The sequence below is a fragment of the Hydra vulgaris genome, chromosome 03 (genome assembly GCF_038396675.1).
Source record: "Hydra vulgaris chromosome 03, alternate assembly HydraT2T_AEP".
Taxonomy (NCBI): domain Eukaryota; kingdom Metazoa; phylum Cnidaria; class Hydrozoa; order Anthoathecata; family Hydridae; genus Hydra; species Hydra vulgaris.
This window is the reverse complement of record NC_088922.1, coordinates 23,325,425-23,345,000: the sequence shown is the minus strand read 5'-3', so window position 1 is coordinate 23,345,000 and position 19,576 is coordinate 23,325,425. Positions and strand designations below refer to the sequence as shown.

At 28.1% G+C, this 19,576-nt stretch overlaps 1 protein-coding gene across 2 annotated transcripts in view; it reads right to left on the bottom strand.

Moving 5' to 3' along the window:
• Positions 1-19,576, bottom strand: part of LOC101237753 (WD repeat-containing protein 91) — a 68,693-nt gene that overhangs the window by 23,362 nt on the left and 25,755 nt on the right. For both annotated transcript variants that reach the window (XM_065792693.1, XM_065792694.1), the window contains exons 6-10: positions 18,777-18,966; positions 18,372-18,690; positions 11,049-11,143; positions 2,499-2,595; positions 2,325-2,419 (exon numbers count right to left, since the gene is read on the bottom strand). In XM_065792693.1, the coding sequence (XP_065648765.1) occupies positions 2,325-2,419; positions 2,499-2,595; positions 11,049-11,143; positions 18,372-18,690; positions 18,777-18,966 (796 nt within the window). The remainder of the gene's footprint in view (positions 1-2,324; positions 2,420-2,498; positions 2,596-11,048; positions 11,144-18,371; positions 18,691-18,776; positions 18,967-19,576) is intronic.

Genomic DNA, 19,576 nt, shown 5'->3' with positions numbered 1-19,576 from the left:
GTTTATTACAGACAACAAGTCAGTAAAGCAAGTTCTTCAGGGTCAGCTGAATCAAGTTTAGCAAGTACTCCAAAACGACAATGTATCTTAGATACAATTCTTGACTCGCCTGATGTTTCATCAACATTAGACAGAATTAATCTATCTGACACAAAATTTACTATACTAGCAGCAGCAATTGCAAGGGCTGGTGGACAGAACCTCGATGATGGATCATTGTCACGTTCTACAGTCCGTAGAAAACGAACCTATCATCGATCAAATATTGAAGCCACTGTTCGAACTGAATTCTGCGATTTGGACAAACCACCATTAATCGTCCACTGGGATGGCAAACTGATGATAGATCGTACAAATTCTGCAGCCCCTAAAGCAAATGTTGACCGGCTATCTGTAGGTGTGACAGGTCACAATGTTGACAAAATACTTGGAATAGCAAAACTATCAGCTGGAACTGGAGAAGCCCAAGCAAAAGCAGTTATTCATCTGCTTAATTTCTGGGACATAATTGGTGATGTTATTGGAATGAGTTTTGATACTACAGCCTCTAACACTGGCTCCAAAAATGGTGCATGTGTAGTTCTAGAGAAACATATAGGTAGAAATTTGTTATATTTCGCTTGCAGACACCATGTTCATGAGATCATAGTAGCAGGAGTGTTTGGATCACTATTTGGACCATCATCTGGTCCCAACATACCTCTTTTCCAAAGATTTCAGCAATATTGGCCCAAAGTTAATCAAGGAAATTTTAAACCTCTGGATGACATTCGAATGAAAATACCCCTGGTGCAAGAACTACAAAATGAAGTGATTGCATTCCTCAAAGAAAACCTGCATGTTGCACCAATGCCAAGGGATGACTACAAAGAAATCATGGATCTCTGTCTGTTAATACTTGGAAAACTGCCTGATCAAGAAGAGAAAAATTATCATTTCAAGATCCCTGGTGCTTATCACATGGCTCGCTGGATGGCCAAGGTTATTTATTGTTTTAAGATTTATTTATTTCGTGAAGAGTTCAAGTTGACCACAAAAGAGGAAAAAAATCTCTGTGAATTTTGCTTATTTGCTAGTCTGGTTTATATAAAATCTTGGATATCATGCACAAATGCCAGCGATGCTCCAGTTAATGACTTGTTTCTGTTACAGCAACTTAAGCAGTTTGCAGTTGTGAATAAAACGATTTCCGAAGCAGCAGTCAAGAACTTTCAAAACCATTTGTGGTACCTTTCACCAGAATTGGTCCCACTAGCTTTGTTTTCAAACAAACTTCAAACGGAAGAGAAGCGAAAAATGATTTCCAACATGAAATTTCACGGTGAGAACTGGTCTGAAAGGTTGATCAAATTAAAGAACATTGAAAGTCTAGAAAAGAAATCTCTGGACATGCTGGTGACATCAGTTTCAGCAAGTGCGTTGCGGTCAATGAAGGTTGATATTGATTTTCTGTTCAACAACGATCCAGCTACCTGGAATGATTCCCCAGAATACCAAGAAGGAAAAAATTTAGTATATTCATTGAAAGTAGTAAATGATGCTGCCGAACGATCTGTGGCTTTAATGTCGATGTTTAATGAATCGATTACAAGGAATGAATCTGAAATGCAGAGGTTAATTCAGGTGGTTGAGGATCACAGAAAGCGAGTGCCAGATGCCAGAAAGTGTACTCTGAAGAGTTATAGTCCTCGCTAGCATTAACATTGCACGAACTATAACATTACGATAATTAAATGTTAATTGCTCATATGTTTTTTTGTTTATAATTCGTATTTTAATCAATGACAAAGAGTCAAAAATCCTAGTGTTTTATTTTGGAAAAATTCTGATATAACAAAAACCGCAGAACTTTAGTCGTATTGCAGTATTTTATTTCATTAATTTCTCTGCTAATAAACCAGTCTAAAGTGGATGTGGATTGTAATTTGTATTCAGAACTTAATATTTAGAGATAATTAAAACTGATCAAATCTGAAAAATCTAATTAACCGGGTTTTAGAAATTTGTGGAACTTTGTTACTTTTTCCATGTTTTTCACATTTTTCGTAAAACTTTATGGTCATTGAGCACCCCCTAAACATTATCTGATTGGAAAGATTTTTTGCACAGTTAATTACTATGTCAAATGGCACAAAATAAACAACTATGCAATCAAATCTGAAAAAAAAAATTTTTTTGGACAGCCCTAATATATATATATATATATATATATATATATATATATATATATATATATATATATATATATATATATATATATATATATATATATATATATACACACACACACAAATAATTGTAATTAAGTGAAAATAAAAAGTTACTTTTTGAATTGAGAGCTTACAGTAGTTTCCCACAAAAATTTCTTAGTGCCAATATCATAAACACTTATTTGACCATCAGAACGACCAAGAAGCAGCTAAAAAGATGAGATCTGAATAAGAGTAAGTGAAAAGTGAAAATAAAAACATGCACAAAAAAAGATGAGAAAATTGTACTTTATTTTCTGTAAAGGGAAGCCAATCTACTGACAGTATTTCCATGTCCAAACTAATAGTTGAACTTGAAGAGATATTTGGATAGCATGTCCATACCCTGTTATAAAATTGTAAAAAAATAAATTTATAATGTTTATATTTTTATGTAATTAAAAAAAAATTTCAAAAAAGATTTTAGAAACATTTAAGTAAATATGGTTTGCCTAAGTCCTAATAGTAGTTGAATTTAAAATTGCTGTAAAACCAGATCAACCAGTAAAAAAGATCGCAACCTATCATGTTATGTTGTTTCTTTCACTGATTGGTCTTGGTGTGCTTGCTCAAGGCATTATGGTTAAAACCATGTTTTTTATTTTATGAATTATAATTTATAAGTTTGTGAGGAGAAAACTTTGAATCACACTCCTGAGCACATCTTGATGAAGTATTTATTATTTTAGATTAAATATAGTTTACATTACTTATTCAGTCTGATTTTTAAGGAAAAAGTAATTGACTGTTTCTTTATGGTGCTGAAACTGGTATACATTGAATATAGTAAAAGATTATTTTAAAAGTTCATTGTCTTAAAGCTTACTTTGTTCATCTTTATCTAAAAAGAAGCAAGTTATGCAAGTTAAAAAATAGTTATGCAAGTTAAAAGTTAAGCAAGTTAAAAAATGGATATAGAATTAGCTGAATCACATCCATAAAAGAACATTGAATCTATTGAAATCTTAGTTGGTTTGGATTATTATTATTCAATAGTTACTGGAAAAATTATAAGAAGTTGCAGAAATGATCCAGTTGCTCTTAAAAGCGTTCTAAGGAGGATTATTTGTGGGTCATTTGACATTGGTGCCCAAGAAAACTTTATTCAAACAAATTTGATAGCAATTTTACAATGGAGAGATGATATTTTACATATGCAGTTTGGGAAAAAATTTTGGGAAAATAAATCCAGCAATCTACAAAAGATGGACAATATTTATGAGCAGTTAAAAAATGACATTATTTTCAATGGGGAATGATACATAACAAAGCTACCATTAAAACCTAATGCTGAGTTCTTACCTGATAATTATAACATCAGTTTAGAATGATTTAATTCATTACAAAGAAAATTTGAAAAAAATGTTGAGTTAAAACAACCATACCAAGAAGTGATTACTTCATACAAAAAAGAAAAGATTATTGAGCGAGTCCAGGACCTAGGTGAGCCTAAAAAAGTTCATTACTTACTGCATAGTACTATGGGATGACAAGGAAATAACAAAGCTGCGTGTTCTTTTTGATGGCTCAGCAAAGGAAGATGGTCCTTCGATTAGTGAAAGTTTATATATTGGTCCATGTTTACTGACATGTATTTATAGTATACTTTTATGATTTCGCATGTTCAAAATTGGTTTAATATCAGATATTAGTCAAACTTTGTTAAATGTTGGCATTTGCGATAAGAATAAAGATTTTTTGAGATTTTTATTAGTGTTGTTACAACTATTAAAAAGTTTGAATGTTGACTAAATCAACTAATATATTTTCTAAACTTGACTAAAATTGACTAATACATTTTTGAAATCAACTAAAAGTCAATTTAGTCGAAAAATAGAAATAATTTTTTTTTTTTAATAAATTGTAATAAAAATAATAAAATAACTTATATTTGCTTTCTATTTTTGAACATCATACCATTTAGATATTAATAGAGCAAAACAATATGAGAGGAACGCCACTCCAACAACAGGACTATTTATTCCCAGACCTCAATGATTTAGGGACTGCCTTAAATACTTGCAATATATCAAAGTCTTTACAATCATATTTACAATGTGATTATATAGATGGCATATAGATTTTGAAGCTTTACAACTTAATTTTGCCCTAGGGTCCAGAGCCAGCTTGGAGCGGCCCTGTATGAAAGTATTTATGAAAATCAAAAGCATCGAGTGAAGAAAAGAAAATAAAAACTAATGAAATACATAACCAAAAGCATTGACTAAACAAAAGAAAAAAATAAGTAATTAATGAAATACATAATCGAAAGTTTAACTAGGTATAAATTTTTTTCTTTCTGTAGTTATTATAGTGCTCCCAGAAGTCCTTACGGTCTTATCACAGAGCACTGTGGAAGAGAATAAATAATGCTAACATGCTATGAACTAGATAAAACTTTAAGAGAGCAAACAAAAAACTAGGTTATAACAGTACATACTATTATTAAATGTTATAACAGTACGTACTATTATTAAATGTTATAACAGTACATACTATTATTAAATATTATAACAGTACATACTATTATTAAATGTTATAACAGTACGTACTATTATTAAATGTTATAACAGTACATACTATTATTAAATGTTATAACAGTACATACTATTATTAAATGTTATAACAGTACATACAATTATTAAAGGTTATAACAGTACATACTATTATTAAACGTTGTAACAGTACATACTATTATTAAATGTTATAACGGTACATACTATTATTATTAATTAAACAAATAAAAATTAAAGATTGAAAAGTTAAATCGAATGAAAAGGTATAAGAATTTTAAGATTTTTACTTGAATAAATTGACTTTTAGTCAATTAGTAAGAAGTCCATAGTCGATTAAATAGCAGCCCTTTTTTGTTAAAAGCTACAATTATTAGGCATATGGTGAACTATTTAGATACATTTAAAGAATTTACTGAAAAGTTTTCAAGAGATTTATATGTTGATGATTCTACTGGTGGTGTGAATACAGTCAAGGAAGGTGTTCAATTTTATGAATTTAAAAAAGAAGCTATGAAAAAAGAAGGATTTGATTTGCGGAAAGAGTTCAGCAACTCACCAGAATTAAACAAGTTCATGGCAAGAAAGAAAAATTTGAAAATCTAATTGAATGAGGAAGAAAGTTATGCTAAATTTGTATTAAATGGAGACAATGCTGTCGAGGTTAACTGTGTAAATGTTTTGGGTTTATTATGGAATGGCAAAATGATGCTTTCCAGTTTAATCTTTTGCATAATGTTCAAAAAGTATTAAATTTACCCTCAACTACCCTCAATTTTATGATACATTGGGTCTAATTTCACCAATTATTGTTGTAACAAAATTATTATTTTAAGCTTTGTGTATTGATCAGCTTGATTGGGACAATAAACTGCCTTATGAAATTCATGATAAATGGTCAACTTATTTAAAAACCTGAAAGATATATCCAGCAATAGTATCCCAAGATTTTTATTACTAAATGTAAAGTCTGTTGCTTTGCATGGCTTTAGTGATAGTTCTCAAGTTACTTATTCAGCAGTAACACGAAGTAAACACGAAGTACACACAAGTAAAATCCAGCGAGGGTTCGATTTCAAAAATAATTACATCGAAGACAAAAGTTGTACCAATAAAAAAATTAACTATTACACGTTTAAAATTAACTGAATGTTTATTATTAGCAAATTTGATGAGCAAGGTTGTTTAAGAATTTAAGGATGTAGTTATTGTTGAAAACATTTATTATTGGACAGACAGTGAAATATATTTATTTTGGATAAAAAACTCCAAAAGAGACTGGAAGTTATGGGTCCAGCATCATGTGTCAAAAATCCAAGAATTAGGCAATAAAAACTATTGGTTCCACGTTCCAGGAGAAAACAACCCAGCTGATATACCCACAAGAGAGTTTGATTTGTTATCGCTTCAGAACAACCATTTGTGGCTGGAAGGTCCTTTGTCTTTAAAAACTAATAACTTTCCAAAACAAAGGAAACATTTTGAAAGTAATATGGAAGAAAGTGTTATTAGCAAGTTGAAAAACTCTATAACTACTTGTGTCAGTTTAATTGAAGAACCAAAAGATTGAACCATATTATTAATATATTATATATTATTAATATATTAATGTATTATTAATGCAGAAAAATTTAGCAAATTTAGTTAAACTAAACTGTTGAGGGTTACAGTGTATATCTTACGATTTGTCAATAATCTTATATATTGATAATTATTATTATTATCAATAGTGTTACTAAACATCAAAAGGAGTTATTAACAGTAGAGATTAAATCAGCGGTAAGATTATGGATTAAGTCTGAGCAAAGCTTGTTGCAAAATGAAAAATATTCTCGCCAGGGTTATGAAAATATAAAGCAACAGCTGGATTTATTTCTAAATAAATATGGTTTTTTATGTCTAAAAGGACATTTTAAAAAAAGTTTTTTGAATTATCAACTTAAGTATCCAATATTATTGAGAAGTTATAGTCTTTTTACAAAGTTGATTGTTTTATTTGCTCATGAAAAAGTGAAGCATTTACATCTTGGAGAAACATTGAATGAAATAAGAAGTAGATTCTGGATTTGCAAGGGATGACAAGTATAGAACAAGTATATTTCAAATTGTATTAAATGCAAAAGAGTCCTTGGGAAAACCTTGCATGGTTCTAGACCTTTTACCAAATTTACAAAATTTTTGTGTGGCAACACATTGTTTTGCATTTAAAAATACTGGACAGATTATGCTGGTCTCATGTTTGTGAAAAATATCTATGGACAAAAAAGTTCTATGTTTAAAGCTTATGTATGTTTATTTACAGTTATATTAGATGTGCAACATCTAGAGATGCTCTTATAAGGTGTTTAAAATGTTTTATAGCACAAAGGGGAAGTATGGAATTAGTAATTAGTGACAACTTTAAAATTTTTCTCAGCAAACAGTTAAAACAATTCCTTGCAAAGAAGCGTATATCATGGAAATTCATTTTACCTAAATTCCCTTGAGGATTCTATGAACGACTTTTCAAATCGTTAAAGATACATTAAAGAAATGTAAAAGTCGATTATCGTATGAGGAGTTAGAGACAGTGTTATGTGAGATTGAAATGAAAAATAATAGTTGACCATTAACTTACGATGAAGTATACGAACCATTGACTCTATCTCATCCTGTTATCGGCAGAAGATCAAAGTCAATTAATTTAATAACCCAAATGGATGATGCCAAAAATGATGATTATGATGATGTTCATCACAATAACAGATTTAAATACTTAAAAACTACTATTGATAATTATTGGAAGCGATTTAGTCAGGAATATATTAGACAACTTTATGAAAGAAAAAACCAAAAGATTAAAAAAACGGAGTATCTACAAATTAGAGATGTTGTTTTAGTAAATGATGATCAATTGAAATCTATGGAAGCAAGGTAGAAAAACAAGTTAGAGGTCCAATTTACCTATTGTTTTTGAATACTTAGTATCCCAGGTTTGAGAGTGTTGAATTTAAAATTGTTATAAAACCAGATCAACCAGTAAAAAGGACCGTAACTCATCACATGATGTTGTTACTTTTACTGGTCTAGGTATGCGTACTCAAAACATTATGGCTAAAACCACATTTTTTATTTTATGACTTATAATTTATAAGTTAGTGAGGAGAAAACTTTGAATCAAACTCCTGAGCACATTTGTTGTAGTATTAATTTTTTTAGATTAAGTATAGTTTTTATTACTTATCACAGTCTGATTTAAAAAAAAAAAAAATTTTAAAAAAAATTGACTGTTTCTTTAATAATCAAAATCAGGTTTAGGAAGATCACTTGTCATTTTAAAACTCATTAAAAAACTTCTGGTGCAAGCTTTTCGTCATCGCCTTCATCAATTTTTTCTTGGTTATCATCAGCCTCAAATTTTTCTAAATGTTTCTTTTTGACATCAGCAACAGCATGACAATACCATAGAAGCTGTTTTTAATGTGTCAACAGGTTTCAGTCTGAAACCTGTTGACACATTAAAAACAGATCCCAATAACCTCATTGCAGGCCTTGTTACGAGATTTCGCTGCGTAGCGAAAACGCGTAGCGCATTTCTAAGTAACTCAACTCAGCAAATATATTTTGCATCGTTAGAAGTTATATTGCGTCACTAGCGTCTTTTCAAGTACCGCATCGTAATTAAAGTTATTTTATTAACGCGTTAAAAATCATACAAACAGTTTGTTTTTTTCTCACTATAACAAAAGTTACAAATAAAATCTAAGTTCTTATTAAAAAAATCATTTTTATTATTTTTTTCAAATATGAACTAAATTTTATTTTGAAAAAAATATTTTTTTCATGAAACGTAAAATATTTGTTTATTTTCTTATGATTTTATATTTGGTTTTTGGTTATTTTATTAACTGTTAATACATTTTTTCTTATTTAATTTGTGAACTCTTTTTAATAATGTTTTTAAACAATAAAGTTTTTTTTTGTTATTTATCAGTTACCGATAACATATTCGTGATCATAATTTATTTTCACAAATTAAATGAACGTCATTAAAACTTTACGTTATTGAATTAACAATAAACAAAATATCTTATTAATAAAATATTTACATCAAAATAAATCGTGCATTTTTTAAACTTATTATGACTAAAAATAATTTTTATATTTAAAAGGAATTTATATATTTAATTCCTTAAGATAAAACTTAAAACACTTTTTTTTTTAACTAATTTTTAATAAGAAAAAAAAAATTATGAAACAAACTGTTTCTTTAACAAAAAAATCTATTATTTTACAATTGCGGTTAAATTTACTTACGACTTTATTTCTTCTGAACATCACGTTAACGGTAATCAAAAGATAATTTAAATATTCTAAAAGATATAAGTTTTTGCGTAGCGCAAAACTGCTGAACGCGTAGGCAAATCGCCTTTTCGCAAGCAAAATGCGAGCTGCGTAGCGCTTCTTAACAAGGCCTGTCATTGTGGTAATAAAAAGGTTGGTATCAAACAGAAGATTGATTATTGTTCGCATTTTGAGAGTATTTGCTAACTACTTTATTCTAAACAAAACTCAGTTGTTTACTGCTAATAATTGTATCCTTTATTGATAAAAACTTTTATTGATCTCTCATGAAAAGCATATCCAGCCCTCTGAATTAGGAAAAATAATGTCGGCAATAATTTGCTGACTTAATCTGTGTGAGGTAGGTAAAAAAAAGTGAAACAAAGGTTTGAACATAAATCATAGAAACAAGGTTGGTAATTTTTTGCCGACCTCTGCATATCTTATCCATTACAACGTTAACATAACCTTAAATTGACTCTCTTTATTGTGAATGCCATCTTTTTACACATTATTCCAGACCTTGTTGCGAGATTTCGCTGCGTAGCAAAAACGCGTAACGCATTTCTAAGTAACTCAACTCAGCAAATATATTTTGCATCGTTAGAAGTTATATTGCGTCACTAGCGTCTTTTCAAGTACCGCATTGTAATTAAAGTTATTTTATTAACACGTTAAAAATCATACAAACAGTTAGTTTTTTTCTCACTAGATCAAAAATTACAAATAAAATCTAAGTTCTTATTTAATAAATCATTTTTATTATATTTTTCAAATATGAACTAAATTTTATTTTGAAAAAAATATTCTTTTCATGAAACGTAAAATAATGTTTATTTATTTTCTTATGATTTTACTTATGGCTTTTGATTATTTTATTAACTGTTAATAAATTTTTTCTTATGTAATTTGTGAACTCTTTTTAATAATGTTTTTAAACAATAAAGAGTTTTTTTTTTGTTATTTATCAGTTACCGATAACATATTCGTGATCATAATTTATTTTCATAAATTAAACGAACGTCGTTAAAACTTTATGTTATTGAATTAACAATAAACAAAATATCTTATTAATAAAATATTTACATTAAAATAAATCTTGCATTTTTTAAACTATTATGACAAAAAATAATTTTCACATTTAAAAGGAATTTATATATTTAATTCCTTAAGATAAAACTTAAAACACTTTATTTTTTTCACTAATTTTTATCAACAATAAAAAAAATTATTAAACAAACTGTTTCTTTAACAAAAAATCTATTAGTTTACAATTGCGGTTGAATGCTTTTACTTACAACTTTATTTCTTCAGAATAAATGTCACATAAACGATATCAAAAGATAATTAAAAATATTCTAAATAATATAAGTTTATGCATAACGCAAAACTGCTGAACGCGTAGGCAAATCGCCTTTTCGAAAGCAAAATGCGAGCTGCGTAATGCTTCTTAACAAGGCCTGTTATTCCATTATCTACCTCATATTTGAAGTGGTGACCTCAAATATGAGGTAGAAAATGGAATCAGGAGTTTTGGACCTTGTCTAACGAGACCCTGTCTCATTTAGGCATAGAAATAAAAATGCATTATAAAAATGCATTATATGTTGTTGGACCAGCATTTTATAACCATAACTATTTATTCCTTTTAAAATTAGAAAAATCTTCAAAACAACTACTGGTTACTATTTTTTAGTATTGGAAATTTAAAAAAATTATTTTTTACTTTTTGTACTTTGTAAAAAGTTAGCATCACGCATGTGCTGATTAATCTACTTTTCAAATAAATGGAAAAAGAAGGGTCTTTTAAACCTATAAATAATAATTTATAAATAATTACCATCTACAAAAATTATAATACAATATTACTAAGGGTTAGTTAAACTGTTAGTAGGTAAACAACCTTAGCCAATTTTAAAATTAAATCATGAGATGTGCTAGAAATATTTTTCTACAAACTTACTTCAGCACTCCATCTGCATCAAGACTTGCAATAGAGTTGCTTTGAGAAGAAAACTTGCAACAGACAATTATTGCATCATGTTCTTTAAATTCATTCTAAAACAAAAAACCTTCTAAAGGAACAAAAGTAGTCAACTAGTAATCATTAATTCAAGAAAACTGCTTTAATAAAATAATACATAAATTTAATATTGATACATGCTGTACTATCTTGTACAGTATTAAGATTACAGGCTTGATCTTTATTTTGTTTTTACTATACATCTCATAACATTAAGATGTACTGTATATCTCATGTCCTTTTAGAATATATCTTTATAATTATTTAAAATGAATTAAGTTGGTTCTAGGCAAAAAATAAAAAAAAAACTACTACTGTCTTCTTTTTTTAGTTTACTAATATTTTTACAGTCAAAGAATGAAAATAAATATCACAAGCTTGAGCTTTGTTTTTGCGACACAAAGATCGCAAAAAGTGATCAATGGAGCCATCCAGTTACATAGACCTGGGAGATGTGAAAATAAAAACAGATTGTAGATGGTGTCATTGAATAAAAAATAAAAATCATAAGAAAATATAAAATGTGTGGCAAGACTTTTGTGAAGTAGAAAAACGAAGAATAGATGATAAGGGGGCATATGGAGAAACAACTAACGCTCTTGTCACTCTGTGTGTAGAACATATGCAATAAAGAACAAATATTTGAAATTTAGAGACTGTTGATGTGTACAGGTGTGATGATATAGTGAATTGGTATTCCGTTTGGTCGTCTGGTATGATCTCATTATGTTTTCATTCACTTTAAAATCGGGTGAATAGAAAGCTAAACACACTCACTCCTTGCGCTTATGGGCTAGCACATCAGAGCCAGACATAAGACCTACAGATTGGAGATCAATTGATCAAATGCACACATTAGTCACCGTAGGCCACAAACCATCACTCTTAGCCAAAAGAGCTACTGCCCTGTGCTGGTGTGGAATGATGTGCTATGGAGTGAGATTTTAGGTCTGAGCACATAGTCAGTGAGCGTTGATCCGATGCATTGTGGAGCTTCCGAATGAACATGTGCGTGAGTGTCAGCATAATTATTAGGTTATTGAGCGACGTAACCACATCCAGCGGGATAGCCTAATGTCTGTTTTGTCGTTGTGGTGTACATTGGAAAAAGTCGGGGCTCACCAGCCACAAAGAATAAATTTGTTTGTTTATGCGACACAATAATCACAAAAAGTGACCAATGGAGCTGTCCAATTACATAGACCTGGGAGATGTGAAAATAGAAGTAGATTGTAGATGATGTCATTGGGTGAGAATCATAAAGGAATGTAAAGACTATTTTGTAGGAGGAATAAAGTTTTAGGACTCAGGGTGAACAATAACTCACGCTCCAGTCATCCTAAACAAATGATAAAACAATGGTCTATGAGTAAACAAGTCAATATAGATCCGCTGGTTTATTAATGGCAACCATGGCTAAAACTATCACACCATACAAGAACAATAAAATAAGTAGATAACAATATATTAGGTAAAATGATAAAAAATGATAGTTCAGGCAATATAAAAAGAAAAAATAGGGTAATAAATGTGGTACTATTTATGGTCTAAACTCTAGATAATAAATTGAAAACTGATAATCACCTGTGTGACATAAAACTATATAAATGTTGTTAATGTAACAAATACATAATATAAAGCTCACAAAGCGCTATAATACATGGGTGTAAGAGGTAAAAAACATTTTGTTTTTACTATATACCTCATAACATTAAGATGTACTGTATATCTCATGCCCTTTTAGAATATATCTTTATAATTATTTTAAATGAATCAAGTTGGTTCTACGCAAAAAATAAAAAAAATAAAAAAAACTAGTACTGTCTTCTTGTTTTAGTTTATTAACATTTTTACAGCCAAAGAATGAAAATAAATATCACACGCTTGAGCTTTGTTTCTTTAACTTTTTAACAGAAGGAAAAAAAAATTTTACAGAGCAAGAAAATAGCAGAAGACTTAAAAACCTGTAAATTGTATAAATCAGGAAAAAACGAAGACAAAAAAGAATTTCAATGAAAAAAACTAGACGAATAAAAGTCTTTTGAACAGAAAATTTTTAAAACCAATGTTACAGTAAAATATGTAACTTTGCTAAATTAGGCTTTGCAGCTAGAGCAGATCTACATTTACAATGCAGTTTCAGACTTAGTCTTGAAGAAATAGGAAAAAATTAGAAGAACAAATATTGCAACAATATTTATACAAAGACAAATAAAAAATTTATAAGACTAAAGAAATCAGAAATAAGAAAATGCACTATAACAAGAAACTTAGCAGATGCTGATGTTACAATGGTTGCATATATGATTGGTCAATGAGAGGTCAAAAGTGAATGATAATCATAAAAGACATAAAGGTTACCTGGTTTTTTGGTTAGTTTTCTCTTTAATTTTACATACCAAATAAGGAAATAGTTCGGAAATTTCTTGTTTTGACAAGAAGAAAATCTCTTGCTTTGAATATTTTGTCAACTTTTCTTTTTGATATTTTCTTTTGTTTCATTTTGTTTGTTGTTTAATTTTTGGTATTCATTATTTTAATTTGAGATTGTTAAATAAAATCTCGAATTAAAATAATTAAGCAACAAAAACAAATGCGTTGTCAACAAATTAATTTTTGTAACTTTGACTTTTGTATTACTTTAAATATTATAAATCATAGTATATTTGTACATTATATTTTTGTAAACATGCATAGTTTTCAGTGAAGATATCCTTCAGTTAACATTTTCAGTTAAGATATCCTTCAGTTAATCATAGTATATTTGTACATTATATTTTTGTAAACAGATCACATGCATAGTTTTCAGTTAAGATATCCTTCAGTTAACTAGTTAATTATATTGAGTTATAGTACAAAAATAAAAAATAAATTATTGAGTTGCCACAAAAAAAAAAAAAAATGATTAGAAAAGAAAAATGAGGTTTAAAAGAAAAGTTCATTAGATTCAAACTAAATTAATAATGAATAAAAAAAATATCAATGTTACTGCACATTGATAAAAACTAATGTTTAATAACACTGATAAACAAATAAAATTTTATTGTGCAAATCTTGTTAACTAGGTGGTTTTTTAAAACAAATTAAATATGCTGATTTCAAATATGCAAACCATTTTTCACCATCACGTCAAGTTGTAAAGATATTTGGGTTCAAATCTTTAGTATTTAAGGTAAAATCCCTAATATTGTACAAAAAAAAGTTATTCAAAAGTGTGTCAACCTGGGTCTCAAAAGAAGCGTATTTTCATAGAGATTTTAGAAAAGATAAATATTTTTACTTAAAATTTATTGACAAAAAAAATTATGTGAAAAAATGCTAAAGACTTTAAAAAAAATTTTAACAAAATGTTTCTCAGCAATAATACAAAAAGTACTTATTTTTATTACAAACAAATACCATTTTTAAAATCTCTATGAAAATACGCTTCTTTTGAGACCCAGGTTGACATACTTTTGAATAACTTTTTTTTCAACAATATTAGGGACTTTACCTTAAATACTAAAGATTTGAACCCAAATATCTTTACAACTTGACGTGATGGTGAAAAATGGTTTGCATATTTGAAATCAGCATATTTAAATTGTTTTAAAAAACCACCTAGTTAACAAGATTTGCACAATAAAATTTTATTTGTTTATCAGTGTAATTAATGCAAAAATTAAATTCTCTATTTTAGCTTAAAGAGATCCTAACTCCCAACACATATTGTGTTCATATTAAAGATAATGTTGAAAAAAAAGGTTTGAACCAAGTTTTTTTGATTAAAAATAAATAATGAATGCATACTGAGAAAAACTAATCCTTTCGTTTTAGTTGAAGCTCGTCTTATCAATTTTTCTCAAAAAATCTGAGTCTTTAAATTATACATCACAATCTACAGACTTTGGCAATTCCTTTGGAGCGCGTTTAATTCATAAAAGTTTTAGTATTTAACATCACGGTAGACTATTGACAAATGAAAAGTGTAATTAAACAAAGCTGCACTTTTCTACTTTTATTTAAAAAGTATGTTGTAGTATTTTTTTAACATACAGCAAAACAAATTTATTTGTATAATTTTTTAAAACAATGCAAAAAAAATTTTATAAAAAATAAAAATAATTAAATAAGTAAAAATTATTAATTAAAAACTACTTTTACTTTATAGGAGCCACTTATTTTTTAGAGATATCTTAATAATTTTTAGATTTATTTATCTTACTTATTTTTTTTTTTTTTTAATTAAAACAAATATTAAAGCTTTACTTACCAATCTTATGATTTTCATACGAGTATTTTACATTTTACATGTTAGAGAGCACAGTATTATATATTCTGAATCTTACTTATTTTCATTTAAACAATGGAAACTATTTTCTAACTTCTCTGGTATTTACACTATGACATTTTTTGTTCGCCCGTTGAAAAAAAAAATTTATTAACAAATAATTACATTAACTGAAAGTATTAGAGATATTTAATGAACTGTTAAATTTTTTTATTATAAAAATTTTTTAATTACGGTGATTTAATTTAAATTACTAAACTTGCTAAATTGGAAATGGATAAAAAGGAAATTTGTGAATGGATATGTAAGATCCTGACTTTGCATTACTAGTAGAACCAATAACAACACAAGTCAGCATTATAATTTTTGATTATAAATTTAATGTTCAATATTTTATAACCATCAAATTAAAAACATGAAGTACGTATATTTGTGCCCGTTTTATCCAATTAACATTTAACAAAAATGCAGATAAATTATTATTAATTAACCCAATAATTAACACATTAATTAATGGCAATAATTCAAGACAGATGGTAATTTAAACTGTCAAAATAACTAACGTGCATTAAAAAACATATTATATTTGGTATTTCCAAATTTATGTGTCATATTTGGCATTTGTCTCCTAACGTGGAAAATGAAAAAACTTGACAAATACAAGTTTTCCAATAACCACTACAATAATGCTACACAATTTTGCAACTTTTAATCATAATAATTACAATTTTTTAAATAAAACAAAATACAAATACATGTTTTTCAAAATAAATTTAATTAAATATATTCTCACGTAACTAAATAAGATAAATTTTGTGAATATGTGAAAACACCTGATGAAAACTTTACTAAACAATAGACAATGCAACGTCTGACTTTTTTGCGCAAAACTTGGGTAGTTCGAAATGTCAGACAAGAAAATTTTGTTTTTTCTCTAATATATTTTTCATACTATGAAAACAAATATGTTTCGAGGGCTTTTTTTGATCTTAGAATAAAACAAACCAATATTGCATAATTTTAGGGGCTTTTTATTTATTGCTTAGTCGTTCTTAATAGTAAGTAAATTTAGTTCAAGCTAACATTTCAACATTTACAGCCGCAATATAATAAAAAAAATATGTTTAATGTTGAACTTTTTATTTAGTTATTTATTTTTTACCTACATTTGTTATAAAAAGACTTTAGTACCCCCGTCATTAAAATCATTTGTTTTAAATATATTTCGACATGATTATTCAAACTAAGTTTTTTCGTTTGACTTCCAGAACTTCATGTAAAGCAAATTCAGACAAAACTTTGTCTAACCAAATAAAAATGCTGTTACAAATTTTATATGGGTAATTAATATAAAACAATTTTTTATCAGAATCTTGATTGAGATAATAAATATTCTCATTTATTAACATTAAATATAGTGCAACAACAATTTATAACAACGAACCAGCATAAAATATTTAGGGTTTTTAATATCTTTTTAAATGTTAAAATTAGAATATAAATAACTATAATGAAAAAATTTATGAATAAAAATAAAATTTTTTCCAGTTTCATTTGTCTACCATGACGTCAAATACTAAAACTTTTATGAATTAAATGTGCTTTAAAAGGTTGGCCTAAGTCTGTAGATTGCGACGTATAATTTAAAGAATCCTATTTTTTGAGTAAAATGGAAAAAACGAACTTCAACTAAAAAGAAAAGATTATTTTTTCTCGGTATGCATTCATTATCTACTTTTTAATCAAAAAAACTTGGTTCAAACCTTTTTTTTTTAACATTATCTTTAATATGAACTCAAAATGTGTTGGGAGTTTGGGATCCCTTTAAGTATGAAAAAATCAGGAGTATGGCAAATGCTTCAAGAAGAAACACAAAATGTGGCAAAATGCAACATATGCCATTCTGTTTTAAAGTGTGCAGGTGGGAGTACATCAAATTTAGCAAATCATCTTTGAACAAAACATAAGATTGATTTTTATAAAAATGAAAAGCCTTCTCCCACTTAGCTTAATCAGCCAACACAGAAAAAAGCAAAAACAAGTAAAAAAACAAACAAACTGATCATACACTTTGCTAAAGATAAAAAATTGGAATTAAAGAATAAGTTTACAATAATGTAAATCAGGAACACGTTTCTCAATAACAATAGATGAACGGACTAGCTGTAATTCAAAAAGGTATTTAAATGTAACATTACATTTACAAGAAGGTTATACTTATAAATATAGAAGATTCGTGTAATTCATAAAAGTTCAGTCATTAGTTAAACAAAAACTGATGGAGTACGGTATTAAATTTAGTCATATACTTGCATTGACACAAGATGGAGCTAGCATTATGAAAAAATTATGGAAGAATTAGGGCATGAAGATTTATACAATGAAGAAGACTTTTCTATCTTGCTAAATTTAATTCAAATATTAAAGTCAGCAGAATTTGCAGTAAAAGAACTGAGTTGATGTAGTTTTACTTTGCAGTAAAACTACATCAACTTTGCTCACTGCTGAAGGAGTACTGACATTTTTATTTTTAGTTGTTAATCAACAACAACTTTGGTACTGTATTTAGAAGGGAATGATTTGGCAATTTTAAAAACTTCTTTAGATGCATCATATGACAAAAGATTATTGAAACCAGCTAGCCAGATTTTATCAAAAGCCTTTAACTAAGTCTGGCTTTATTAAAAGCCTTAATGCTTGCTTTATACCTCTAAAAACAACCCTCATGAAAATTCACTCAATGTAGTCATTTTTATAACATTCTTAAATTTTAACATGAGTTAATTTTACAAAATCATATATATTTTGAATTATAGTTTTTATAAACAGGACTAAGGAAGTGAAAATAACAAAATTAGCTGCCATTTCTAATTAAAAAGATGGTAAAAAGATGGCTGGAATATATGGCTGTAAATTACAAAATAGAAATCTTATTTAAAAATCAATAAAGAGAATAAAAACAACAGTACATAAAGAATTTTACTAAAACTTACATTACTCAATATAATGAACGGAGCATTATCTTCTGCATAAAAATGTATTCTTTCTGTAGTATCTATAGGGACAGATTCATCTGCATTTTGAGATGCCTGTTTGTTTGTTTTTTCAAAAACGTCTATAAAATTTATATCTTCATTAGAGACTGTAACTTGTTCACTTTTAATTAGAGACGGTTTTCGCATTGAATTTTCTTCAATTTGTTTTGAAGTGTTCGCTTCTCTTTTTGTTTTCTCTTTTTCTTTGGAGCCTAAGAACTTCCAAGGAACAAATCTCGGTTTAACTGCTTGTGACTTTGTTTTGGATTCTCCAGCTCTGTAACAAAAATATGTTATTCCCTTTCAATTATACCATTATAAATATCAAATGGTTAAGAAAACTGTTGAGTAAACTACTCTTACTTTTGAGTGCTTTCTATATCACAATCGTCTGTTTGAGTAGCGACACAATATTTTCCAAGGAGAGTTTGTGAACGAAGCCTATTCAGCTCTTTTTCATAGTTCAAAAGTTGAATTTGAAGTCCTTTATTTTCCTCCTGAATTAGTTGTAACTTATTCTTCTCTTTTTCAAAATTAAGCAAAACCGGCAGCGCTTTGTTAAATTAAGGAAAATATGAAGAAGGAAAAAAAATGATTTTTTAATTTAATTTCTAAACTTTATTTTATGTTGGTATTTATACATAATACACAATGATATATAAAGAGTTTTTTGAAGCTATTGAAGTAAACCATGAGGAAATTGTTCACATTCGTCATTACAAAAAAAGAAACAATCATGCAAGCAATCACCAGAACATGAACCAGGACAAATAAGATCCAACTGGTGTAATACAAGTTGTGTTTAAAACAGATGTACAACAAGACGTTCTGGCAAAAGGCAATTTCCACAAAGAGGAAGCGTTCAGAGGAGTATACACTTGAGAAAACCAAACAGCTGCACAGAAAGAAGCTTTTAATAAACTATATAATGAAAAGAAGCAAATGAATAAAGACATTTTGAATGTTAACTTGAACGAACCCTTTTGATGGATCATCCACAGACCAGATCTGTGCGCTACATTCACACAGCCCAATCTGCCAACAACAATAAGCGTGTTTGGATTAGCAATCAACTCTAATTAAAATAGCAGCAACAAGAATCAATAAAAATAACCTTTAAATCCTTACCACAACCATTGTCAACATCACTACCACCACATTGA